Raw genomic sequence first — 25,598 nt, forward strand, 5'->3', positions numbered from 1 at the left:
CAGAAGAGAGAGTCATCATCTATGAAACTTACTAAGACAATCAAAGCCAGAGAAAATGCTAAAGAATCAATTGCATTCATCTTGGTAAAGTATATGTACAAAAATAATGGTTTACCCAACTCCAAAATTTGCCTCCTTCATTACCATATATCTCATAACCTATACCTATATGTCTCTATATCTATATCTATATAATGTAAACGTGGTAGTAACGAAGTTATGGTAAGGTCATTACTTACCGTTTCATTAATTAATCCGCAAAATTCAGGCAAAAAGAACATAATATTCATGTTCCAGGTGCCTCCTCAAATGGGTGGAGGGAAAATCACCAATATGAAACTTGAGAATCTAGTATCCCTCCGAATCTCCGAATCAAGAAAGTTCGAAGCATGCTTGAGTATCTGAGAAGGCCTTCGCTGATGGGCAACATTGTAGGAAGAGAGTTTCCCTTGAATTTTTTAACTTTCTGTAAAAGCTCTTGTCAATTTCGAGCATCCATGAGATCAGCAAGTGTTATTTTTCCACAATTCCCAGTATCCAGTCTATCGAACTTCTCACTGATCTGCATAATGTCCTTCTCCGATACTTTTCCCATCTCCTTGAGCTTGTATATAACATATTCAGATTTACTACAGGACAAAAGTTCAATATATTTAAAAAAAAAAAAATGTATGTGTGTAAGTCACGAAATTCAGCCAAATGAATGAACACAAGAGACTCTTTTGTTGTCTTAAATGTTAATATAAATTACAAAAGCAGAACTATCACATTAATTATTTTTGATATTTTAGAAACAAGAAACAAAATGAAAATAATCTGTTGGTACAGGAAATGGAAACAAAAAACACTTTTTAAAGTCACATAAAAGAAATAAAGAACATAATTCAAAGTTCAAACCACAGGAAAGAAGGAACGAAAATATTGGGATTAAGGCCCTAAAGAAAAGTAAAGAATAGATTAATGAACATTTGGAGATGCAAATAGATCAACCCAAACTCATAGAACATTAGAATAAGTTTGCCCATAATCTGCAATAATAAATCATGACATGTTCTCAATGACCAGAGAGAATGGAAGAATCATTATGCACAAGCCAAATATTTAAAAACTATATGTGTATCTGAACTATTATCAGAAAAGAATCCATATATGATGAGCAGCGAATGGAAGGAAAACATGTGATCAGGTTCTTTTAGATTTTAAATATGATGATTTAATTAATAAAAAACATATCATCGTTTCTGATATTACAACCATCTGTCCAGAATGTTCTCTTATTAATACTTCACTAAAGCATCATAATGATTTCAATGCAGGAACTCATTCATACAACATATCTGAAAACTCAATCAAGTGAAAAAAATGATAATTAACTGCCACCTACAGTGTTCAAGAAAAGTCAAAATGAAGAGACATTCTTATTATAGTTAGTATATCACTAACTGAAGTGAACATGTAATGAAAAGTTATCCAGAGATTTGAATAAGCACAAAAATCTATATTAGTATGTTAACCACATATATTAAGGAGGTTATTGCAAGTTTAAAGATCTAACACCATATCGTAGCACCTAGTCGCCTTCTATTGCCAAGAAGGGAAAACAGAGATTCAAAGATGCAATAATTTTAAGTTCAATATGGAGGTGGTTCATAAGTGGATAGTGACATGTTTGGAGACTAAAGCAACATTTAAGTCAAGGAATTTGAGGAAATAGCTATCAAGGGTGGAAGACAAAGATTGCAGTTCAAATTTCGAAAATCGATAAAATTATAGCAGCACAATAAGCACAACAGCAATCAAATAAAGAAGTTATGGAGCACGGTTGTTTTGAGGCCAAAAAGAAACTCTTTCTCCAAACCTTTTTCCATTGTGCTCTAATCCAAGAACCATGAGCCATGCAAAAAGGTAATAGTGATTTATGTACCCTTAAGTACTTTTTAGTTTTTAGTTTTTTACACAAATTGCAACTACAGTTAAATCATGAATCATTGCACATGTTGCTTTGATAACAAGATTGCCTTACACACTTTTGCACTGGAATGTATCATTCAACATTTTGTAACCAACTAAAACTATCAGTTTTGTTTTCATTTGTTCAATCAGCATATAACCGAAGCTATAAGAAAGAAGAAAAAAAAATTCAAAACAAGATTACATTTACATTCCATTTTCTTTACAGAAAAAAAAAAATTATCAACCTGCACAATATACTGTGTAGTACTGCATGCTAAAATGCCACTTAGAAAGATAAAGCACCACTGATGCAGACCTACAAGCTAAGCAAATAAATCATGCAAACTACAGGCTTAGTTAATTGTATCCATAAGTGAACACTTCTAATGATAAGGTTGTCCAGATAAACATAATCAGAATGAACATGCATATTAGATTTCTCAATCTCTGTTGCTAGCAAAGAAGTTACAACATATGCAACAATGGAAGTTTCTAATCAGTCTATGAAGTATGAACACCCACATTTTCATCATGCTGTGTTATTTCATACTGAAAGATTCTAACTTTTTCTTCTGCTTTCATATCAGATTTTATATCTGCTGAAACAGATGCTGTACTTTTAGTTATTATGTCTATGCATTTATGCAGTTACTAAATTCATATATTCAAACTAAAATGGCCTGCAAATGACAAAAAATAACATAAATCTTGAACAATATCTACTGCACAAAATTATTACCAACACCCAAAAACTAGTCTATGATATGGACATGTAGTGATGCATACCTCACAAAACCATTGTTGTCCATATCTGCAGCAAGAAACTCAGCAACAGTCATATCCTGACCAAGAATCCACTTTGCCATCCTCCTGTGTCGCTTATCAACTCTTGCTTCGGCCAAATATAGGAATGCTCGTGCAACTGCAAGTGTAGACACAAGCAACCAAATGGCGGCGAAGATGCGACCATGCATAGTACTGAATGAGTGATCGCCGTAGCCAACAGTTGTAACTGACATAACAGAAAGATAAAAGGAATCCAGCCAGCTGAGCTTCTCCACAAAATGCAAAACTGCCACACCAACTCCAATACAAAACACAACAACTAGTCCTGCCAATGCCACCTTCATTCTAATTCTCATCCTCCCTTTCTTCACATCGATTATATAAGACCTCGCATCCTTTTCGCCCCTACTCTTCACTGTCCTCAACAAATGATTCTCCTGCAAATCCAGTACATAGCTAACCATCCCACTGAGCAATATGTCTATAAAACCAAAACCAATCAACACAAAGAATATCGCGAAAAGCTTGGTTATGGTACTATTTGGTGTGATGTCTCCATATCCAATTGTGCACATTGTAACTATACAGAAATACAATGCATCAACTATGGGATGAGTCTCAGAAACTGTAAAACTATGACGATTGAACCAATAAATGACTACCCCTAATGCCAAATAAAGAACAAGAAGGAGAAAAGCCTGATGAATAATTGACTGGCTACTAATTTGCGGCTTTTGGGGGGCACTACAATTGTTGAAATCGCTGATCACAGCCATAGCCGGTGCAGTTTTGGAGCGGTGAAGATTGGACTTGCGCCATGGATAATTGGGATCAATAAGCCAAGAAGATTGTTGCTGTTGTTGGTTAAAGTGTGGTGATTCAAGAAGTGCTGATGCAAAGTCCTGTGAAGAAGAGGAAGGACAAGGAGAAGAAGGTTGTTGTGGTTGTGAAAGTGCCAAGGCCTCAATCAAAGGTGAAGAATCGCTAGGGGAAGAACCAAGAGGCGAAGGGCCAAAGATGAGTCGGTCTTTGATCCAGGCAGGGGAAGCGGGAAGAAGAACCTCATCATGTTCCGGCAATGGAGAAAGCTGGTTTGATAATGGTGATTGCCTCTTTCTTGGGCTAAAGTATGGGAGCAAAGGCTCCTTTTCCATTTGATTCTTCAAGAAACCACGTCAACACAACGAAAAGATTGTAACTTTGGATGATTATAGAGTTTTCAAGAAACGGGTCGGTCTAATCGTGTGAATGCAGAGCAGGAGGGAAAAACAGAGGAAAATTTTGAGCTTTGTGGTTACAGTTTGCGAATTGGAACGAGACATGCGCAAAGGGAACAAAAAGGCAATGGAAATTATGAACAGAGATTGGGATTGAGATTGAGAGAGAGAGAAAGGCATGAATTTGAGTACAGAGGTACAGGAAACAGGACGGTGTTGACGTAAGGTGGGGTTGCAATGTTAACAATTATTTTTGTTGCCTCTATTCTTCAGGATTCAGGGGAAGGTTGTGATTCTCACGCGCTTCTTGAGGAGCGTGGGGATGCTTCAATTTTCAACACTAAATCAGTTTCATGTGTGTGGCAAAATCTGGATAAGACTTCACGTTCGTAACTTTTTGGCAGATTTGGTTCCGCGGTATAAGTTCAAGTGTTCAACAATTAATATAAGATTTAGTTATAAAAATTTAATAAAAGTTGATAAAATTATGGAGACGATTGAATAATTGAATTTAAAACTAATTGTATTTATTTTTATAAAATTTATATATTTTTGCTATTAAAAAATTAATAACTTTTTAAAAACTTAATTAGAATTGAAAACACTTGTTCCTAAGCATTTCGAATATAATTAGTATTATTAACAATTTGTTATAATCAATATGTATTATTATTATTATTATTATTATCAATGAATTTTTTTTCATCGAACTATTTATTAAACACCTTTTTAAATCGATAATTATTCACAAAACATAAAAATTGAAAGTAAAAATTATTTTGAAATAGATATGGCATGATGTATTGACTGCAGTTGTATAGACTATGAAAATAGAGAGAAAAATTTTGTTGCATACTTTATGTTTTGACAGCAACATATGAAGAAATTTGGCTATGTATTTTATTTGATAAGGTCATAAGGTAGCTGCAAAGTAAGAACGAGGCCATGTTGCATTACCGCATGTTGCTTGTGATGGTTGATCATTTCAAACTAAATAATGTGAGCGTTGCAAACACTAGTGGCCGAGAGTCGCTGCATAATTTGGGAGAAAATGATGTACATCGAATAAGACAAAACCATAGAAAATGATGGATCCTCATCTTAATGCCTAGCATAATTATCCACGTAATATTTGAGGGTTATCTATTAATTTAGAAAAAGTATAAATAAACAATAGATATATCGGATGTTTATTTTATTAGTGTATGAATGATTATTTTAATATTAAAATTTAGAGAGTTAATTTAGAGGTGTAATGTATTTTTATTTGATTAGTGATTGTTCATATTGTTCAACAAAATCATTGTCCCCTAGCATTCTCCATTAATTTAACACGCAAAACGAACATAGTCACATACTATGTAATACCCATCGATCATAGGTTTAACTTTTATATATGTTAATTATTTGGAATCAAGTTACGAAAATATAATTCTGACCATGATAGCGCAGGCAGGCATGGGAGCTAACCGAAATATATCACTTAATTACTAGAATGTTTCGTAATATCCAAAAGACAGAGCTTATAATAGAATGATTTCAGTTTTGATTTTTTTTTTAATTGTAATAACTATATTTGATAAATCAAAATAAATGATTTTTAATAAATACAAATTATAAAAGTTGTGTTTGATAAAATTACTTTTAATATTTAAAATAATTTTAATAGACATAAATATAATAAAAAATAAATATCTATTAATTTATAAAATCTTATTAAAATTTTAAACTTTGAAAATACAAACTAACTTTAAAAAACATATTATCGTAGTTGTTTTCAAAACAAAAAACACATACATAATATTTTTATTCACCCAAACATAAATGAGATTTCTCTAAAATACTTTACCAAGTCAAATCCTATTCACTTAATATTATCATATAACATGCTCAACAAAAACGAATTTAAATTTATTTGCAAATCAAATTGTCTTTTCGTATAACTTTAATTAGATGTTTACATGAGAGTGATTTACTTGATCATCCTTTTAAAGAACAATTTTAGTAACAGGACTAATCTGTAGATTTTGAACAATCAAGATTGAAAGCAAATCGAATACATTCAAATCTAGCTCAAAGAATTTCCAATAGAAGTTCACTCCATAGAAATCAGTAATCTTTGAACGTTTGCAAAGTTGGGAGTTTTCTTTGGGAAAAGCTAACATTTTTAGTTAAAAGATTTCAAAAACTAAAATTAATCTTTAAATGAATATAGGCAAAAATAATAGTTGGTAACTAACTCCGCTTAATAAGACAAAAACCTAAATATTATAGTATTCACTTTGACGTTTGAACATAGCATGCACCTTTTTGCTTCATTATTAGCACAGGAATAAGAATGATCTGTACCATGATGTCGTGCTACCATAATGAAATTAAACATTCAACACAGCACGTTTATTGTTTTTCAGCGTTGACTTCAAGGCTCATTTATACCCGTCACACAAATTACTGGCAAGTTCGACAACTAAAATACCTGCAAAGAAATGCGTCTTTCAACGTTTTGAGTTCCCACGGAAAGGAAAAAGAAAAAAAAAAAAAAAACACTCATCACCAAGGCTAACATTTGCGATTATAATAGAACAAGTGTCCCTATATTTTTTTTTTCAAAATAAAGAAAGAACTGTCTTCCCACTTCTTTATATTTGTTCAGGTTACTAATCCAACTTCACTGAAAATATATCATGTAATCACTTGTAATAACACATGCCAATAGACCAAGGCTGCAGCCAACAACCGCATCTTGTAGTCGTTACATTCGAAGGTTCTGGGATGAAAATTTCTATTTTAGGGTACATTGCATATTTGAAATTTTTGAGATGCCATCCACAAGCTAGAAATTGTTTTAGAGTATGCCAGAAAGTTAATTTTCCGAGTATATAGGTTAATTAGGAGGCTGGCAAGAGAACCAAAATTTTAGATAGAAACAGACATACTTCACAAACCCATTATAATTTTTTGGTAAAATATATAACAAGCATGAAATGCAGACCGTTTAAATGAGACAGTGAAAGCTAATCAGCAAACCGCGATCAATCATCGTCCTCAAGAACACTTCGACGCCTCTGTATCTGAAAAATTAGTAACATAAATGGCACCGTAAATACATGAACTTGTGGAGAATTGAACAACATAACCAATATCATACAACTTACTGTAACTTTGGTCTGCCTTGTTGTTTGGTTGTTTATCTGCTCCAGCAGTGTTATGAGTTTTTCTTCAGAAACCTAAACATGCAATTGAGTAGATGAGGTATGTTAGATACACTAATAGTTCCTCTGGAAAACTTCAATTTTCCACTTCTAACCTTCATTTGTATACAGTGTAGAGGGAGGATAGGAAAAAGAGAAACGGCGGGGGGCACGATAAAATGGGAAAACAATTTATAACCAGAATACTACATATCATAACCATATTTTCACAAATGGAACTCACACCATCACACAGCATTGTAGGGGCACAAAGAAGCCACCCCAAAACTACACAATCGGTTCATACAATACAAGCAATCATGAGAAACCAACTTCCTTGCATACAGAATAAAGAAACAGTGACTAACTACTCTCAACCAAACACTCATGGTCTACAAACTTGCAGGTGCAACATCCTACCATCAAAATTCAATAATATAAATTCTCTGATTTTAAGCCAAGTTAGTGATTAACATAAACTGCAGCACTGATATGTTCACTCAATTAGATGCGAGTTAAACGAAATATGAGAACACTAAACCTATTATAAATATGAAAAGGCACAATATAGTAATATACCATTTCTCACATTAAGACATAGTGTGCAAGTATAAATTGAACAAATAAGTAGTACAACTGGAACTTTGCTGCCCAAATGACAATACATTAAAAGTTAATAGAGATTATTATAAATGTGACCATCATCAGAATATGCTAAGAATGAGAGGTAGTAGTAAGAGACAAGATCCAGTGTTGTACCTTTTCAGCTATCTGACCCATTTGAGCGGCTCTCAGTATGACATCTTCAACCCCTCTTGCTTTCTCAGGTTTCACCAAAGCAATTCGAGCAACTGCAAATAATGATACAGAAATATAAAAGAATGCAAGAAATCCAATTAAATGTAGCCAAGTGCTTGCCTACAAAATTTCATCGGATAATCCCAAGACACATTGGCAAAGATGATATTTACATCTACAAATTCAAAAATTTTAAATCAAAATGTTATGGACGGAGCAGATCTGCATAGGCATTCCAGTATTTACTAAAATATTTTATTACGGTTCCTTTTGGTATATATTCTAGAAAAAGCATTTGGTCCTAACAAATATCTTATATATTCTGGAGCTTAATGTATGTTTTATGATAGTACACCGAACTCCACGTATATAGTTTGTGTTGGTAAGTAAAAAGTATAAGACTAATGCAAATACAACATATGAAAGTTTAAGCGTACACATATGAATACAAAAAACTGTGGCCAAACATAAGATCTATATTCATTAATGCATTTATTGAAGGAAGAATTGAAATATTAAATTATGCAATTGCAATTGATAACATTTTCACTTTTATCTTCTCTCAACAGTGTCATACAGCAAACTACATAAATAATTAATCAGACTAACTTCTAACTCCGACAGAAAACCACAAGCACAATGATGATTGATGGATGAAAAAAAGTCAATTAACAATTAGTACGGCAAATTGTCCACAAGAAAAACCAGGCAATATTGTATTATGAACTTACGTCTTTCTCGTGCTTCGGCTGACAATATCTGGCTAAGCATCATTTGTCTTCGCTCCTCAGCCTCCCTAAATGAATTTTTTTCCAATTCAGATCAATACTTTTATTGCTCCAACAAAAATGACTATAAAGGGAGCATCATAAGTATAACTGATTACTATAATTTATGCAATAGTGTATAAGATATCTATATCCAGAAACTAACCTCTTTGCATCATCCTGAGCCTTCTGCTGTTCTGAGTTCTGCTGATTGCCCTGCTATTTTTGTTTAAATAATAATAATAAAAAAAAAATCTCAGGAATATCAACATAATAAGAAGCAAACTCTTGACTTGGTTGTAAAGTAACAAAGATAAGTGTAAGGCAAACAGAGCTAACCACGCCATGCCTAGCCATAAGCTCCTGCATTCTTCTCTGTCTGATTGCTTCCAACTCAGGATCAGCCTTAAATTATTAAAATTATCAGTTAAATATAGAATAGGCCGTATTTTTTTCATTTGAAAGAAGGTGATTTAACTGTGAAAACATCATAGCATAAAATTAAAACAGGGAATAAAATGCTCAAATGCAAGACTTCATTGCACTAGGAATGAATGGTAGTTTAATATAATTAACAGCAACAAATTCATCACTCACATTTTCGCAAAACGCTTCGGACGTAAAGAAGGAACCACTTGATCAAAATAGTTAAACCCGCAAGCCGATTTGGGAGTTCAAATAATCAAATTGAAAGATATAGAGGGTTTAAATTCGTTGTCAAGGTTTTCACTATTAAAACAGTTACATGATGCAGATCATGGCGATAATCAGCTTAGCAGAAAAAAGAAAAAAAGAAAAACGAAAAACTAATTCCCTCTCTAGGTTCAAAGCTCAAAAACGCGAAAATGCATTGGAACGTTCAACTTGAAGTTCCAAACTACTACAATTGGAAAATAATTGAATCCAAGAATCGGGAACAGAGAAACTTAGCTTTAATTTCTCAAGAAATAAGGGGGAATCGGAATTAGAAAAGTTACCATGTTGTAAAACGAGCAGAACAAACCCTAAAGGAGGTGGCACCGAATTGGGTGAGCTTTTTTTCTCCCGATTCAGCAGAAACCACCGGCTGTGCAGGTAGCGTTTGCAATAAGCGATGTGATTGGGAGCTCTCACCGAGATAATAATGAGAATTGAGAGGGAATGATGGTGTGACTTGTCAGGGATCGACGGTCCAAAAGATCCCAATATATGTTTCGCCAATTATGGACTAATATTTATTTACATATATTTGGGCCTGGGTTGTTTGGTCAATAGTATTTAGGTCCACATGCATAATTGTATGGGCTTTGGCCCATGAAAAAGGCCCAGGAAACGTAAAAGAGGATCACTGCGTCCGTCGTTCTTTTTCTCGAAGGTTGTCGTTCGAAGCACTCCATCTGTTTTCTTCTTTCTTCTTAAAAGGAGGGGTTTTCTATTGCAGTGCGGTGAAGTGCAGTGTTGAGGAAGAAATAAGATTAATGGATCCGAAGCTAACAGAGGTTTCTCAGCTCTTTGAGCGCTTCAAGGCCGCGTTTCTCAGGAAAGACTACGATACCTGCTCCAATCTACTTTCCCAGCTAAAGGTGAAATTCCCACCATACCAAACCCTAGTTTACTTGTTTCACTCAATTTTCTTTTCTTTTTTTCGAAGAAAGAATGAAAGCTAATTCGTACTCGTTGTTCGTTCTTCGGATCAATTCGGTTTACCTATCTATGAATTTTCGAAAAGAAAATTGAACATAAATTTTGTGTTTTGAATGGTAAAAAAAAGGTTTTGGGTCGGTATAAGCTGCTTCAGGTCAATGATGCTTTATGGTTTGGTTTGGGTCGGATTGTACACATTGAAATTTTGGATATGCCCAAATTAGTTTACCTGCAATAATAAAGCGATGATGTCAAGCATGGTGTGGACCTTAGATTTGGCATCTTTACTTCATAGGAAAGCTGTAAATTTGTTATTGAGTTGCGAAGTGTTTTTCACAGCTGGGATTTAAACATACTATGGCTATATGATTGTTTTTACATGCAGGTTAAACTGACAGAGTTCAGAAGCCTTCCTCCCTTGTTTGAAGATACACCTAATGCTGTTCGTGAATTAACAATAGCAAGTAACGTGCTTCTTTCCAATTCATTGCCTTATCTTTGACATTAGATAAAATATATATAGTTGTTCATTTTTGTGTATCAGTGCTAAGTTTGTTTCTTAGTGTTATAGAATTATATCTATTCAACTTTAACATTATTGAGTAAAGCAAGTCTTTTTCATTAGCTTGGTCATATAGGCACTTTGTGATAAAACTGATATCAAATTAGTGTTGCCAAGATATATCATTGTCAACTCCTTAAGAGTATTAGAGGAAGTGGGAAGCCTGAGATTTTGATATATGTATATTGCAAGCACTGGCAATCAGTTACAGACTTACAGTAACTGATGCCAAGTTTGTTTGGCTGTTAGGAATTTTGTTCAACCTGAGTGCTTTGTGCTAACACTATATCTGTTCAGAACACAACTGATGTAACTAAGCTTAGTTCTCTCTGAATTTCTACCAGCATTTTGTATTTATCATTTGGCTCTCTTTGTGTTATAAATGTAATGATGGTTGCAGTGTAAGTACAAGCTATCCATTTATTGTTTGCGTGAGAGATAGTTAATATGGTTTGTTGTATATTAGAGGTAAAGAAAAGAGTACAACATTTTTTCGTGCTCAAAAGCAATGAAAAGACAAGCTATATGTATTAAAACAAACAAATTACTAAAATGTTTCTTCAAAACTAAATCATATTCACATGAATATTGAATTTTTATAATGATAACTGCAAAGTTGCTTGTCCCAAATTTTTATTCATTCCATTTTGTTGTTTGGAACTTCCAGGGGACATATATGAGCATGCTGTTGTCCTTAGTGTTAAAATTGAGGATCAAGATGCCTTTGAGAGGGATTTCTTCCAGTTGAAACCATATTATACAGATGCCTGGTAACTATATACTGTAATGTGATGTTTTGTACTTTGTTTTGTGTTTTGTCTTTTATTTTCTGTTTGTAGTTGTATTTAATAGGGACTTTTACTTGCTTGCAGCAATAAACTCCCACCATCTCCTCAAGAGTATCCAATATTAGGTCTCAACCTTTTGAGACTACTTGTGCAGAACAGAATAGCTGAATTCCATACTGAGTTGGAATTGCTTTCATCTGCTGCTTTAGAAAATCCTTGCATTAAGCATGCTGTGGAGTTGGAGCAATCTTTCATGGAAGGGGCATACAATCGTGTCTTGAGTGCTAGGCAGACAGTTCCCCATGATACATATGTTTATTTCATGGATCTTTTGGCTAAGACTGTGAGGTACTAAATGTTATTTATCTGTTTGTTCATCTACTTTTCTAATAACCTGGCAAATGTTTGAATTCAAAATAGGCTAGAAAATAATGGACCTGAAGCTTGATTTCTAGGCTAGTTTAGTTGTTTGGACTTTGTAATGGGAATCAGTTTCTGTACAACTTATTAAAATTTTCATTTAGTTTATTTATTTTCCTCTGATTCTATTGCTTTGCTTCCTACGCTGGCGATGAGGCTGAAGCATAGACTTCATTATAGTCTTTTGTTTTCTTTTCAGTGGCTGTGTATTATGTTACATATTTTGCATTTTTCTAATAGTGAAATTGTCATTCAGAGATGAAATAGCGGGATGCAGTGAGAAGGCATATGATTATCTCTCCATGAATGATGCTAAGCAAATGTTGATGTTCACCTCAGATAAAGAACTCTCGGAATACATTAAAGAGGTGAGCAATGTTGTGAACTGGGGAGCTGTCGGTTTAACTATACGTATCCATTGTTGATGTTTTCATAATAGAAAACAATTCATGCTTCATTGCACAATTGCATTTTTGTTCGTGTTCTGATGGCATCATCCATTGATTGCAGGACCATCCTGAGTGGGAGATTAAGAATAGTTGTGTCTTTTTCCAAAAGGCAAAAGAGTCCGCACCTTGCAAAGAAATTCCCTCCCTTCAACTCATCAACCAGACTCTCAGCTATGCTAGGGAATTGGAGAGGATTGTGTGAAATGAAATGGCAGTGGCTTTTGTTTTTCCAAGATTTCCGATACTGTCTTTTGAAGCTATTTATCATTATAATTCAATGCAAAACTATTAAATTGATCATGTCTGTATTTTCTTCATCTAGGTGATTGAATTGTTTATCAAGGTATCATTTTTTCCAATTATATTGTGCTCTGGGTAAGGATGAAGGAAAAATTATGTCCGAATTTCGGGCTCAACTAAGGGGACACATCCAACTATCCGAGTTACGGAGATGTGACTGTTTAGGAGCTCCTTGTAATCCTTTGACATTGGAAAATCTATAAAATTTGGCATATGCTTGACTATGGGGGATCAGAGAAGGATTTTCAGAAAAAAAAAAAATTTAATGGAGTCGCATTGGGTCTTAAAATTTTCTACAAATAACTGTTAAAACTGGTGTGACTTGAGGGCGTTATCTTCCACGCAATTTGAAGAAATGCAAACGATATAAATGCTAGAGAACATGGTTGAGAACATGGGAAGTTAAAATCTTCATGATTATTTTTTCACTTATGTTGTGGCCACCGTGGTTCTCTGGACAACACGTCCATGACCCTACTTAAATGGACATGTTTCTTTCGATTTTGGTAGATAAACTTAATCTCTCTGTTTATGCTTATGTATGCCGACTCCTCCATCTTAAATACGGTTGAACTCGAAACATTAGTTTATCTAAATTGGTCTGATATTATACAAAGATAGCTCGAAGAAAGAGAACAAATATTGAATAAGATCCAAGTTGACACAAATTCACGTGAATGCTGCTGACCCGCTGTCGCTTTGCCCGTTTTCCTATTCCATTATTTAATTACAAAATGGACAATTTGAAGAAAGAAAGAAAGAAAGAAAGAAAGAGAGATTAGGAAGTAGGAAGCAACCAAAGAGAAAAATAACGGAGACTCATGACGGTTGCTGAATCAATGCTCACCAGTCACCACCGACGAGCCTGCTATCATCCTGGATGGAACACAGCCACAGGAAGTAGCATGAATCTAGATTTAACATCAACATAGTAAAACCAGGATTCCTCGGACCCACACGTGATAAATAGCTGGAAATCGTTGTTAATTGATTATATGTAGCATTCACCACATCTACTCTTTCACTTTTTTAGTGCCACTTACACTAATCACTCACTCACTCACTCCCACTCTCACTTACTACTTCACTTAGCAAGCAAGTCAACCCCAAATCTAAATCTAATTCTAAATCTTAAACCCACCTCTAATGAATATTCGCAATTAAGCAAGACAAGAAGAAGAAGAAGAAGCAGCAGCAGCAAGAGAGGAAGGGAAGAAATGGCTTTGGCGTTCACCACAATGACACTGAACCTTGTTCTTCTGATGGCAATGGTGGCCACCAACATCCTCTCACTCTATCACCTCTCTTCAACTCTCCAATCCCCAAAATCCCCCAAACCACCCACTCCCGTCCCCGACCAGCTCCTCCACCAGCTCCACACAATACGCGCCACCATCAACCACCTCACGCGCCTCCAACACTCCACTGACACAACCACCACCTCCTCCACCATCCCACCAGATCTACTCCTATACTCCCACCTCAACCCGATAGCCTCTTCCTGCCACAACCACCCTGACCTCCTCCACAAGTACATGTCCTACACTCCCTTCTCCCTTTGCCCCTCCGACTCCGACCTCGCCGAATCTCTTATCCTCCGTGGCTGCCACCCTCTCCCCCGCCGCCGCTGCTTCTCCCGAACCGCGCCGCACAAACCCTCATCCCCTCTCCCACAAGACCCTTTCCCTTCTTCACTCCCCGATTCCTCTGTAATTTGGGACCATTACCCTTGCAAATCCTTCGATTGCTTCCACCGCCAAAACCCTAACCTAGGCTTCAACCCTTCCTCCGATTCGTCCAAGTTCACAACCTACAAGACCGACCTCGATCTCCCGATCTCGCAGCTCTTCCAGATCGCCAAGTCCGCAAAGTCAGTCATCCGGCTGGGCCTCGACGTCGGTGGCGGCACCGGGTCATTCGCCGCCACGATGAAGCTCCGCAACGTGACAGTTGTGACGACGACGATGAGCGTGGGTGCGCCATACAGCGAGGCGGTGGCGCTGAGGGGGCTTGTGCCACTTCACGTGCCGCTGCAGCAGCGGCTGCCGGTGTTCGACGGAGTGGTGGACCTTGTGCGGTGCGGGCGTGCCGTGAACCGGTGGATTCCGGTGACGATGATGGAGTTCTTGCTGTTTGATGTGGATAGGGTTTTGAGAAGTGGAGGGTACTTGTGGATTGACAGATTCTTCAGCAAAGGGGTGGACCTTGAAAAGCTGTATGCGCCATTGATTGGGAAATTAGGTTACAAGAAGGTGAAGTGGGCCACTGGGAATAAGACTGATGCTAGTGGCATCAAGAATGCTGAGGTTTTTCTCACTGCATTGTTGCAGAAGCCTACTTCAAGATGATCAACTTGAAAGCTTGCTTCTTTACTTCTTCACTTACACAACCTGGTAGGATCTAACTACCTATCTTGCTACTTGGAAACTTAACATCTTAATTAGTTAAAATTAAATTAGTTGCATGTTTCAAAACACACTCAAAGTCAAAATGTTCATGTTCTCCAATATACTGTTGCATAAGATAATTTCTCTAAGGTGAGAGTTGAAATACTGGTTAACCTGATTCATTCAAAAAAAATATCAACATTTGGTACTTCATTGCACAACCCACACCTGTTTAACGGCATAGACTCCGAATCCATCAAGAAATTAGTATTGTATATTTCAGGAAACACTTGTCATTCCAACTGTACCTTCTTTGTATTACGTGTTAGAGTGGCTACTTACAAAAAGAGATAGGTAGACGGTAGGTTGGTCCTTCCCTCATCTAGTAAACTTACCCTGTTACCCATAGGAAAGATCTGCCAGCATTACCCGTGTTTATGAGGGGAAGGGTACTTGGCATTGAAATATTGTCAAAGGCAAAAGCTAAAGTCGTTGATAACTGGGATGAGATGACTAAGTTACAATAGGTTGCATACAACCTTGAATGGAGCAGAAACAATGAGTTTTGTTAAATACCTGTGAACCAAACTTAAAAACTTGGGTGGTAGTTAGTATGGTATTTGATTTGGTTAGGATTAAGCAGGCAACATTTCTGCTTAATTCGTTTGGTTTGTGTGTTATTTTCCAGTATTATTTTTAATGGGAATTCTATTCTGACTCTAATCATCTGGTATGTTTGTGGTTGTTGCAGTTTGATATATGCTGTAAGAAGATTAAGATATGCAGGTCAGAAGGTAAATTATTCAGGTTTCTTTACTCCTAAAACGTTGATGGGGTAACCCAACTTCATGCCCTCTGTGATGATGAATCATCCAAATGTTGTAAAATGATCGACATTGGTAGGTAAAAGAAGACACATGCAAGGCAAGTCAAGGAAAGGTGTATAGGAACTGGTAGAGGAAAAATAGCCTTTATGATCATCTCCTTTTCTTTTCTTTTCTTTTGTAATTCCTTTATTTATCTTCTTTTTTTCCCCCTCTTATTTGATTGAATTGTGCAATCCCAATTAATTGTTTGGAAAATAAATATTTAAAAACGTAATTTCTTTGGTTTCAAATATTGGAGAGTCCACTCTTAAATTTGATAACGTCATTTCTGAATTATGTGATTTCTTTTTTCAAAGAGAAAGAACAAGAAACTAATTTTTAATTAATCGATAATAACTAATTTTTCGTTTTAGTACTAAAATTGTTATGTTTTTGGAATATTTAATATTTAATATTTATGATTTAAAAAGTAGGTTAAAGTTTTAAATTTTAAAATTTAAGATAAATAAGATCATTTTAATAACACTTCTCTCAAACTGAATTAATGAATGACAAAATTTATTAATGAATGACAAAATCTATTATCTCAAATTGAATTAATAATTCTTGCGCTGTGTTGGAAAATACAATGATTAGAAATATTTTTTTAGAGAAAATTACCCTCTTCTTTTCAAAAGATGTGTAAATGCTATTTGCTTTTTTTTATTTACAAAAATTATAAACTTTTTTCTTCTACAAAATTAAAACAATGTACATTTTAGTCTACTTAACCAAAATAATCATTATAATTATATATAAAATTAGTGGTAATTATTTTATTAATAATAATAACGATAATATAAAATATATATTTATTATTGTATAAATTTTTTTTATTTTTAATATTTATTATATAATATAAAATATTTTAACCTGTTAGAAGATATTTAATTCGACTTTTTTATATATTTCATGATTATTAATGTAAAACTCTAACTATTATTATTAAAATAAAATATTTTTATTAAAATATCATTAAAAATAACATATTTAATATTTTCTGTTAAAAATGTTTATAATTGTTTTATTTTAGATATATAATAAAATAATTATACCTTTTATTTTAAAAAATTATCATGTTTTGTAAAATAGTTTTTTTTTCATGATTATAATTGTAGTTTTATACAAAATGTACTTATGTATTTCTCATATCTAAATAATTTAAGTATTTCAAATTCTAATAAAGATTTTTGTAAATATATTCAAATAAAAATTGTTTTACTGCTTTAGTTTATACTTTATCTTCTACTTTTAAAGAAGTATTTCTCTCAATCATGCAAACAAACAAGGCTTATATTAAAAAAAAGTAACATATACAAAATAACAATTTAAATATTTAGAAATAAAATAATATATTAAATTGTGTCTGTTATGAATTTCTCTCAGATTTTATTAGAAAAATGTTATATTCCCACTTGAAGCTTGCTCTCTCCCACACCAAATCAATATCCCATGTATTAAATTTAAGGGAAAACACTCAAGTAAATCAAAGCTGTTCAAATATTACGCGAATCATTGAAAGTAAAAAATGTTATGTGGATATTCTCATGCATGTTATTATTTAAATTGAATTAGACAAATTTGATTTTCAAATTATAATAATAAAGTGAATTAGGGTATATCGATTTACTATGATGTAGAATGATTTGAAAAAAGGTGAATCGATTTACTAAAGAGTGCACATGTTTTAAATTTACCCATAAAAAATCGATACAAGTTATCTCGATTTAGTAAATGGTTTTGACCCATTGTAATTTGAATTCGCTGAATTTGATTTGCACCATAGTAAATTGAAACAGCCTTTATCAATTTATAGTAATTCGTGCTTCAATGTAAATCTATACAACCTCCTTCGATTTACATACAAACTCCTATATATAGAATTTGAATTCAATTTATTCGAATTACATTTCACTACACCATATCCCACCAAAATCGAAAATCCAGAAAAGGTAAGGCAAGCAATACTACAAGATTGATACTACGGAAATGGAAGACGATCTAAATCAAATCTATCGGATGGAGCCGCCGATATTGCTAGTAGCGAGCTTGAAGAGGTTAATAAATAAAATTTAATTTTTTTTCTTTAAAAAATATATAATTGTTAGTGATATTAAATCGCTTAGAACTTGATTATTATAATTACTAGAATGTCTAAACTTAAGTAGTAGTTAGAAGATTGTTAGTGATATTAAACCGTTTAGAACTTGAATATTATAATTATTAGAATCTTTAAACCTCGAATAATAGTTAGAATATTGATATAGGGATAGTAGTGTGTTAGGAAATTGAAATCACCAAGGTTCTGAAAATCGAACCGGTCATCGAACCGCTCTAGCTACTGGTTTATTGGTTTATAGGTTCAACCGGTTTGACCGTAATTGAACCAAAAAAACTGTTTTATAATAAAATAATAAATAAAATATAAATAAACACATGAAAATATAATTATAGTCTAATGTAAACTTTAAAATATCATTCAAATTAAAAGAACTACATAAACCAGAATGTTATAATCTCATTCAAATACAAATTCAAAAGTCAAAAAACAAAACAACCAATCAAACATAACATAGCAACATCAAAATGATCCAAGTTTGTCATCAATAATCAAAATCCTCCATAACTTGCTGCAGATTTGTGAAGATTCACATATTCGTTTTTCTTGTTAAATTCCAGTAACATAATTAATGACTCACCTCAAGATATCGCTTCCGTGCTTCATCCACTCCATACAGTTGAGCTTCACAAAGAAAGCACCATATGGACTCTTCGGTATCATTCGAATTTTGTGCAACATCTAGCCGAAACTGCTCAGCTCCTTCTTCAAATCTACGACAAAATGGGAATCCAATTCAGTCCCCCTTTTTACAGATTCATAAGCAATACATTATAAATATGTAATTCCATGTGAATAGTAATTAAACTCAAATAAATAACAGAAGAGTGTAGAGTGAGTACCTATCAAGGTAGTAAAGGGAGAGGCCCCTTTGCCAAAGATCTGGTAACAAACACAATGAGCACAACTAAATTTCATGTAACTTGAACTCAATTTACAATCATTCCAATCCAAAGTGCTGATATAACGCTTTTTTTTTCTTCAAAATGCTTATAAACATACACGCCTTTTGACGAGGGTCCAACTCAATTGCCCTGTCAAACTCCACCAGAGACCCTGAAACATCACCCTTCGCAATTTCACAGGCATCAAGTCATATATTCCTTCAACAAAGTGTTCAACTTCACTTACCAATATGCCAAAAGTGTTTATGAATGCTAGCATAAAAACAGAGTTATCCTAATTTTCAATCCAAAACCATAACTTGAGGTTGATAGTAAACAAAGCAAAATCAAAGAGCTACTCAATCAAAGAGTTCACAGTCACAGTTTAGCAGTTCATCATGCAACAGTTATTCAATGATTCAATCAAACAATCATAAGTTCATAACTAAAAAAAAATTACCTGGAACTCTTGGAAGCTCGAAGGCACCTTCAAGACTTCAAGTACAGAACATGCAATAGGGAGAGTGGGACTTGGGAGATAGCGACGCCGGGTGATGGAGGTGACTGGCTGGGCGACGGCTTCAAGCAGTGGTGGAGCACCTTCAAGGGACGACGGCTGCTGCGTGATGGAGGTAATTGTTCCGACGAACAACGGCTGCTGCACGACAGAGGTCACTGGTCGAAGGAGGTGACTGCGCGACGGAGGTGACTGCTCGACGGAGGTGACTGGGCGACGCCGAACCTTGCTCGATGAGAATTGTGAAGGGTTGAACTGCTGCGTGCTGAAGCCAATTAGGGATTCACATCATTGATTTAGGGCTTCAATGGCGTAAACGGCAGCATTTTGCTGCCCAGCCCAAAAACCGGCCGGGTCACGGTTCGGTTCGACCGACTGGTTATCGGCCGGTTCAACTCCGGTTTTCATTTTTTGCGGTTTTGCTGATTGTCCGAACCGTCTTTGTGCTCGGTTCACGGTTCGACCGGCCGGTTCGAACCGGTTTTTAGAACATTGGAAATCACAAATGCATGTTGGACAAAGGGTAAATAAATATATTGACGAGTAGATTTAATAAGTTTCGTTAGAGTTTGAGTTTTTATTCTTAGAAGTTTAACGAGGTTAAAAATTTGGTGGAGTTTAATTTAATTTAACTTAATTTAAGTTTATTTGGATTTCAAGTTTTGGATTATGTAGGCAGCAAAAGATTAGCAAGAATCTAGAATGATTTAATTTACAGATATGCTACGCATCCAAGCTTTATTGTCATCCAAGTCCAACTAATCAGACCCAACACCAACAAAATCCACTCTCATTAAAGAGTGTGTACACACGCTCAAAATTCCCAGTGTTACTCTTGCGCTCTAATATGAAAAACCATTCTTTTTCTTCTTTGCGCACGCAGGTTTTTCTTCGCCTTCTTCTTTCCTGATGCTGCATCTTTTTTTCTTCTTTTCTTTTTTCATTATCTTTCTCTTTTGTTATCGTCATTACCAACAACACCAATATTTTGCTAACATCTTTATTGGTTCTGATTTATTTGAAGTTTAATTGGATCCATACATGAATTTAATGTGTTTTTGTTGATGATTGAGTCTTTTTTACTATTTGTTCAAATCTGAACTAATTTCGGTTCATTTGGAAATTTATTGAGATTCACTTGATGCTGCTGATAAGTATTGACCAAATTTTTATTCCTTAGGTAATTTTGGTTTATTCTTTAGTTTAATTGAGGTTCATTTGATCCAGAAATGAATTCAATGTGTGTTTATTGACGATTGAATCTTTTTTACTGCATGTTCAAATCTGAACTAATTTCGGTTCATTTGTGTATTAATTGAGGTTTACTTGATGCTATTGATAAATATTGACCAAATTTTTTATTCCTTAGATAATTTCGGTTCATTTCTTAGTTTAATTAAGGTTTATTTGGATCCAAAAATGAATTTGATGTGTTTTTGTTGATGATTGAGTTTTTTTTACTACTTGTTCAAATCTAAACTAATTTCGGTTCATTTATGTGTTAATTGAGATTCACTTGATGCTGCTGATAAGTATTAATCAAATTTTTTATTCTTTAAGTAATTTCGGTTTATTTCTTAGTTTAATTGAGGTTCATTTGGGTACAAAAATGAATTCAATGTATTTTTGTTGATAATTGAGTCTTTTTTTAGCAAAGAAGAATGAAATTATTCATTATCACTTTATTCAATTGTATTAGATTTCATTCCATTCTATTCAATTTGTCTTGAAAATCATCCCAACCATTGGGATAAATTGTTCATCGACAACACACCTGGACTGCAAATGAACCGAAATATTTGTTGGGAATAATACACCATTCTCCCTTGAGAAAATACCTTTCATAGAGAAATAAAATAGACACAATCACAACACAAGAATTTAACGTAGAAACTCCAATTACCGGAGAAAAAAACCACGGCCGTTGTCAAATGACAACCAGAGAATATTACTATGTGAAAATTGTTACAACACATAGAATTTTTTCTCTATAACACCGGCACCCCAGTACACCCACACTCTCAAAGTAAATATTTAACTACACCTCACAACACTCTCTAATCAAAGAGTATAGAGGAAAAGAAAAGTCAGATACAAGCTTTAAGTGTTTCCGACCGGTGCAAAAAATATGGAGAACTTAGCCTCATATTTATAGCCTAGGCCACCCACTCCATTTGCTATCCTAAGCAATGTGGGACTAATTCAACTAAATCCTAACAATATTACGCTAACAATACCATTGTGTAATAACAAATGAACCGAAAATTGTGCATTATATAAACTCAGAAATTTCTACATTCTATTCAAATTTAAATTCATAAACAACACTGATTTTAGCAAAGAATGATGAGATTATTCATTATCAATTTATTCAATTGCATTAGATTTCATTCAATTCAAATTTGTTGAAGATGATGATAACGAAAGAAAAAGATAAAGAAGAAGAAGAAGAAGAAGAAGAAGAAGAAGAAGAAGAAGAAGAAGAAGAAGAAGAAGAAGAAGATGATGATGATGATGATGATGATGATGATGATGATGATGATGATGATGATGATGATGCGGCAATAGGAGCGTGAAAAAAACGTGTGCGCGTGTATATAAATGACTTGGTTGGACTTGCATGCTAATATAACTTGGATGCATAGCATTATTGTTTAATTTATTTAAAAAATTGAATTATCAAATGTTAGATTAACGAGACACTACAATTTTAGTTATATACTAAAGGGTTTAGCTTTATACTGTAAATAGTAGGTTAACTATGTTCCATTAGAATTTAATTTAATTCCGATTAAAGTATTTTTCGATTAAAAGTATTTGTTTTAGGTGATTATTATTTTCTAATGTGTTATGATTGTAAGAGAATTTTTTCAATATCATGCAGCCCACCGCCGTATCACGAGTATGAGGAGGCAACATGGTATGCCGTTAGACGATAGGATCATGCAGTACCTGCAAATGGCTTGCCTGACCCATCTCGCGAGTCTCAACGACCACTGGTTTTGGTTGGATGAGCCCTTAGTGAGTGCATTTATAGAGAGATGGCGTCCGAATATGCATACATTTCATCTACCATTCGGTGAGTACACGATTACGCTAGAAGATGTAGCCTACCAACTAGGGCTCCTGATCAATGGACAGTACGTCAGCGGATGTCTGACGGACTTCGAGCGGTACATCGATGGCGGCCGTCTGGCATGGGTTTGGTTTGAGGAGTTGTTGGGTGTGTTGCTGCCACCGGACTGCATCGACAAGTTCACTATAAAGTGCACTTGGATGCAGGAGACATTCAGTGACCTTTTCGAGGGCACAGATGAGGAGACAAGAGGTATGCAAAAACGTACATCATGATGCTATTATCGACGCAGCTCTTCGGTGACAAGTTCCACACACGCATGCATATCAGGTGGCTACCATACGTAGCGAGGTTAGAGGACATGGGCAAATATAATTGGGGATCTACCGCTCTGTCATGATTATACAAGTGCTTACACCGTGTGGCCAACAAGCACATGGTTAAGTTGGCAGGTCCATTGTAGCTCCTCCAGTCATGGATCTTCTGACGGTTTTCGAATTTTAGGACCGATGGGTTTGACCTCTTTCATTGGCCCTTGGCGACGAGTTACTCAATTGATTACTAGTTGTTTTCTGTATTTCAATTTTTTCGATTTTTTTGTCACTTGTTGATAACATATCTTAGGTGGCAAGTGGTCAGGTTATCAACCAACATCGAGCGAGAAGAGACCTCGAGTCGCGCACTGCATACTAAGCATAGATTTACTTCATGCTGGCGATGTGAGATTCAGACACTTTAGTGTTTCATTCTTTAGTGGACCCAATTTCCCTTTTTTATTCGCTTGGATGCCATATAGCTCGTCGAATACCATACACGCAGTGAATTCCAAGATATTAGAACCACGACACACATCATTATGGAGGTCAGTGATGGCATTGATCTACTCTGCTGTCATAGAGTGGCATCAGGTGGATCAGATTCTACCACAACTTGAAGGAGTACAGCATCGGTCGCGACCCGCACTGAACATCAATTTCTTGATGTCGAAGGATGGCAGAGGCGGCGATCAGTGGTTTTTCACTACCTTACAGCATTGACACACTCAATGGATCAACAGGGCACAACATGTCTTACGGTTTGATGCTGTTCCTGATCCAGGACCCTCTCATGCGTACTTAGAGTGGTAACATTAGTATGGTAGGCGATTCTTATAGCCTGAGCTATTCCTCGGAGACCCCAGAGCAGACGCAATCCCGGCCGAGGCGTTGCAGAGAGGTTCAGGACAGGCTCCACAGATGGATCAGGATTTCACGGATACTTATCAGTAAATTTAATTCTGGAACACATTTTTTTATTAATTGATCCTCTATAGTGAACCAAAACTAAAAACTATCATCACTAGCCATTGTGACTTCTACTATCATCAGGATTTCACGTTCAGCTCCTATTTATATATGTTGGTCTCATACTAAATCGAATTCACTAAATTCGATTTATACGTATAGCTCAATGCATACTAAATCGACAACGGTCGATTCGATTTACCATAGCCACCATCTTTATAAATCGAATTTGGCTTATTCGATTTATTAAGAGCATGTAAATCGAATTGGTTTAGTTCATTTTATTATTGCATCATGTAAATCGAATAGGTCTGATTCGATTTACTGGGACTTTACCTAATTTGAGTATGTTCGATTTGATTTATAGTTAACACAACGTTCCTATGTAAATCAATACAACTCAATTCAATTTATAACTATAATTTGAATTTGTCTAATTCAATTTATATAATGACATGCATGGAGACATCTACGCAATATTTTTTACTTTGGGTGATTCGCGTAATATTTAGATGGCTTTGGTTTATTTGAATGTTTTACCTTAAATTTAATCAGAAAGAAATCTGCCATGATAAAAGAAAATAAGGAATTAGCTAAAATGTATTTTTAAATTATATATTAAAGTTATTGATTAAAAATATTTCACAATCATGTTATAAACAAAAAATTAAATACCAAATCAGTTATTCGTATAAAATATATTTTAAAATATAAAATATATATTAAAAATAAGTTAAAAATACAAAATTTATTTTTAAAAATATTTGTTACACATTAATTGAAAAATAAATAAAAACACACACCCCATTAACTCAATGCATTAATTCACAGTATCATTTAGCTCAGAAAGTTAAGAACTAATTCGTTACGGATGATCTATATTTAAGAATTTGTTACTGATCAATAGATTGCTACATGTATAAGACAAAATTCAAACTTCCAATATTTATTTAAGCGGACTAGTGAATTAATCACTAGATAAATTCAAATTGATTCTCAATACATTAAATTTAATCAAAACAAAATATGCCATGATAAAAATACAAAGAATTAGCTAAAATAAACTTTTGTTTAAATTTTTTAATATATTTATTAGTGATTTATTAAGAAATAATTAAAATTTATACTACCAATAATTTTATCATGTATTTTTAACATTATCTTAATTAAATCCAAAAGTAATTAATTTATGTTAATCGAGTAGTTTGTTCACTTATTTATTTAAAGAAGTGTTGAGTTTAAATTCCATCTTTTATATGTATCCATTTATTTGCGAGCTACCAATCTTCAAATAGAACTTATATTGATTAGTCATTGAACAATAAAATCGAAAATAGAGGTGTTCAAGACCCAGTCCAACCCTGAGACATATTTTATCGGGTTCAGATATCTCTTTTTTTTTATCTGATGTTATTTTCGGTTCGGGTTTTGTTTTGACCCGGTCCAAAATTAATTTTTACGGTAAAAAATATTTATTTAAGTTAATTAGTAATGGTATATTATACTTTTATAATTCAATTAATATTTTTTATATTATATAATATTATTTTTGTTTTAAAATAATTTATTTTTTAAAAATAAAATTTTATTATTTTAATATAAAAAATTTACA

General features: G+C 34.2%; 4 protein-coding genes across 8 annotated transcripts; 2 read left to right on the forward strand and 2 right to left on the reverse strand.

Annotated features, from left to right (window-relative positions):
- Positions 1 to 56: 56 nt before the first annotated feature.
- Positions 57 to 4,195, reverse strand: LOC107631555 (two-pore potassium channel 3). Of its 2 annotated transcripts, none has more exons than XM_016335037.3 (2): positions 2,740 to 4,195; positions 57 to 629 (listed from the first exon to the last, which is right to left on the reverse strand). In XM_016335037.3, exons 1-2 carry the CDS (start codon positions 3,891 to 3,893, stop codon positions 482 to 484), a joined length of 1,302 nt encoding a protein of 433 aa, XP_016190523.1. In that variant the 5' UTR covers positions 3,894 to 4,195; the 3' UTR covers positions 57 to 481. The 2 variants fall into 2 exon arrangements, with proteins under 2 accessions (XP_016190523.1, XP_088366336.1); XM_088510210.1 differs by having other exon boundaries at positions 57 to 604; positions 2,740 to 4,085.
- A 2,209-nt stretch (positions 4,196 to 6,404) lies between these two features.
- On the reverse strand, positions 6,405 to 9,902 carry LOC107631553 (double-stranded DNA-binding family protein). 4 transcript variants are annotated; one of them, XM_021119909.2, is made up of 8 exons: positions 9,690 to 9,902; positions 9,052 to 9,117; positions 8,879 to 8,931; positions 8,677 to 8,741; positions 7,907 to 7,998; positions 7,112 to 7,183; positions 6,949 to 7,027; positions 6,405 to 6,432 (listed from the first exon to the last, which is right to left on the reverse strand). In XM_021119909.2, exons 1-7 carry the CDS (start codon positions 9,690 to 9,692, stop codon positions 6,989 to 6,991), a joined length of 390 nt encoding a protein of 129 aa, XP_020975568.1. In that variant the 5' UTR covers positions 9,693 to 9,902; the 3' UTR covers positions 6,405 to 6,432; positions 6,949 to 6,988. The 4 variants fall into 4 exon arrangements, with proteins under 4 accessions (XP_020975568.1, XP_088364145.1, XP_016190521.1 ...); XM_088508019.1 differs by lacking the exon at positions 6,405 to 6,432 and adding an exon at positions 6,615 to 6,723; XM_016335035.3 differs by lacking the exon at positions 6,405 to 6,432 and having other exon boundaries at positions 6,615 to 7,027.
- A 156-nt stretch (positions 9,903 to 10,058) lies between these two features.
- RPN12A (regulatory particle non-ATPase 12A) lies at positions 10,059 to 16,358 on the forward strand. The gene is made up of 7 exons (XM_016335034.3): positions 10,059 to 10,274; positions 10,721 to 10,799; positions 11,565 to 11,667; positions 11,770 to 12,033; positions 12,362 to 12,473; positions 12,616 to 15,247; positions 15,993 to 16,358. Exons 1-6 carry the CDS (start codon positions 10,170 to 10,172, stop codon positions 12,754 to 12,756), a joined length of 804 nt encoding a protein of 267 aa, XP_016190520.1. The 5' UTR covers positions 10,059 to 10,169; the 3' UTR covers positions 12,757 to 15,247; positions 15,993 to 16,358.
- Positions 13,444 to 16,358, forward strand: LOC107631551 (S-adenosyl-L-methionine-dependent methyltransferases superfamily protein). The gene is made up of 2 exons (XM_016335033.3): positions 13,444 to 15,247; positions 15,993 to 16,358. Exon 1 carries the CDS (start codon positions 14,072 to 14,074, stop codon positions 15,200 to 15,202), a length of 1,131 nt encoding a protein of 376 aa, XP_016190519.1. The 5' UTR covers positions 13,444 to 14,071; the 3' UTR covers positions 15,203 to 15,247; positions 15,993 to 16,358.
- Positions 16,359 to 25,598: the final 9,240 nt, after the last annotated feature.

The sequence above is a fragment of the Arachis ipaensis genome, chromosome B3 (assembly GCF_059453495.1).
Source record: "Arachis ipaensis isolate K30076 ecotype BB chromosome B3, ASM5945349v1, whole genome shotgun sequence".
NCBI classification, from domain to species: domain Eukaryota; kingdom Viridiplantae; phylum Streptophyta; class Magnoliopsida; order Fabales; family Fabaceae; genus Arachis; species Arachis ipaensis.

Excerpts from the sequence above, each read along its gene's own strand:
- RPN12A (XM_016335034.3), top strand. The coding sequence starts at position 10,170 with ATGGATCCGAAGCTAACAGAGGTTTCTCAGCTCTTTGAGCGCTTCAAG. Across the intron at positions 10,800-11,564 it reads TCGTGAATTAACAATAGCAA|GGGACATATATGAGCATGCT; the intron begins GTAACGTGCTTC and ends TGGAACTTCCAG. Across the intron at positions 12,034-12,361 it reads CTTTTGGCTAAGACTGTGAG|AGATGAAATAGCGGGATGCA; the intron begins GTACTAAATGTT and ends ATTGTCATTCAG.
- LOC107631551 (XM_016335033.3), top strand. The coding sequence starts at position 14,072 with ATGGCTTTGGCGTTCACCACAATGACACTGAACCTTGTTCTTCTGATG.
- LOC107631555 (XM_016335037.3), bottom strand. The coding sequence starts at position 3,893 with ATGGAAAAGGAGCCTTTGCTCCCATACTTTAGCCCAAGAAAGAGGCAA. Across the intron at positions 630-2,739 it reads GACAACAATGGTTTTGTGAG|TAAATCTGAATATGTTATAT; the intron begins GTATGCATCACT and ends TTTGTCCTGTAG.
- LOC107631553 (XM_021119909.2), bottom strand. Across the intron at positions 7,999-8,676 it reads AGCCGAAGCACGAGAAAGAC|TTGCTCGAATTGCTTTGGTG; the intron begins GTAAGTTCATAA and ends CATTATTTGCAG. Across the intron at positions 7,184-7,906 it reads TGGGTCAGATAGCTGAAAAG|GTTTCTGAAGAAAAACTCAT; the intron begins GTACAACACTGG and ends TTGCATGTTTAG.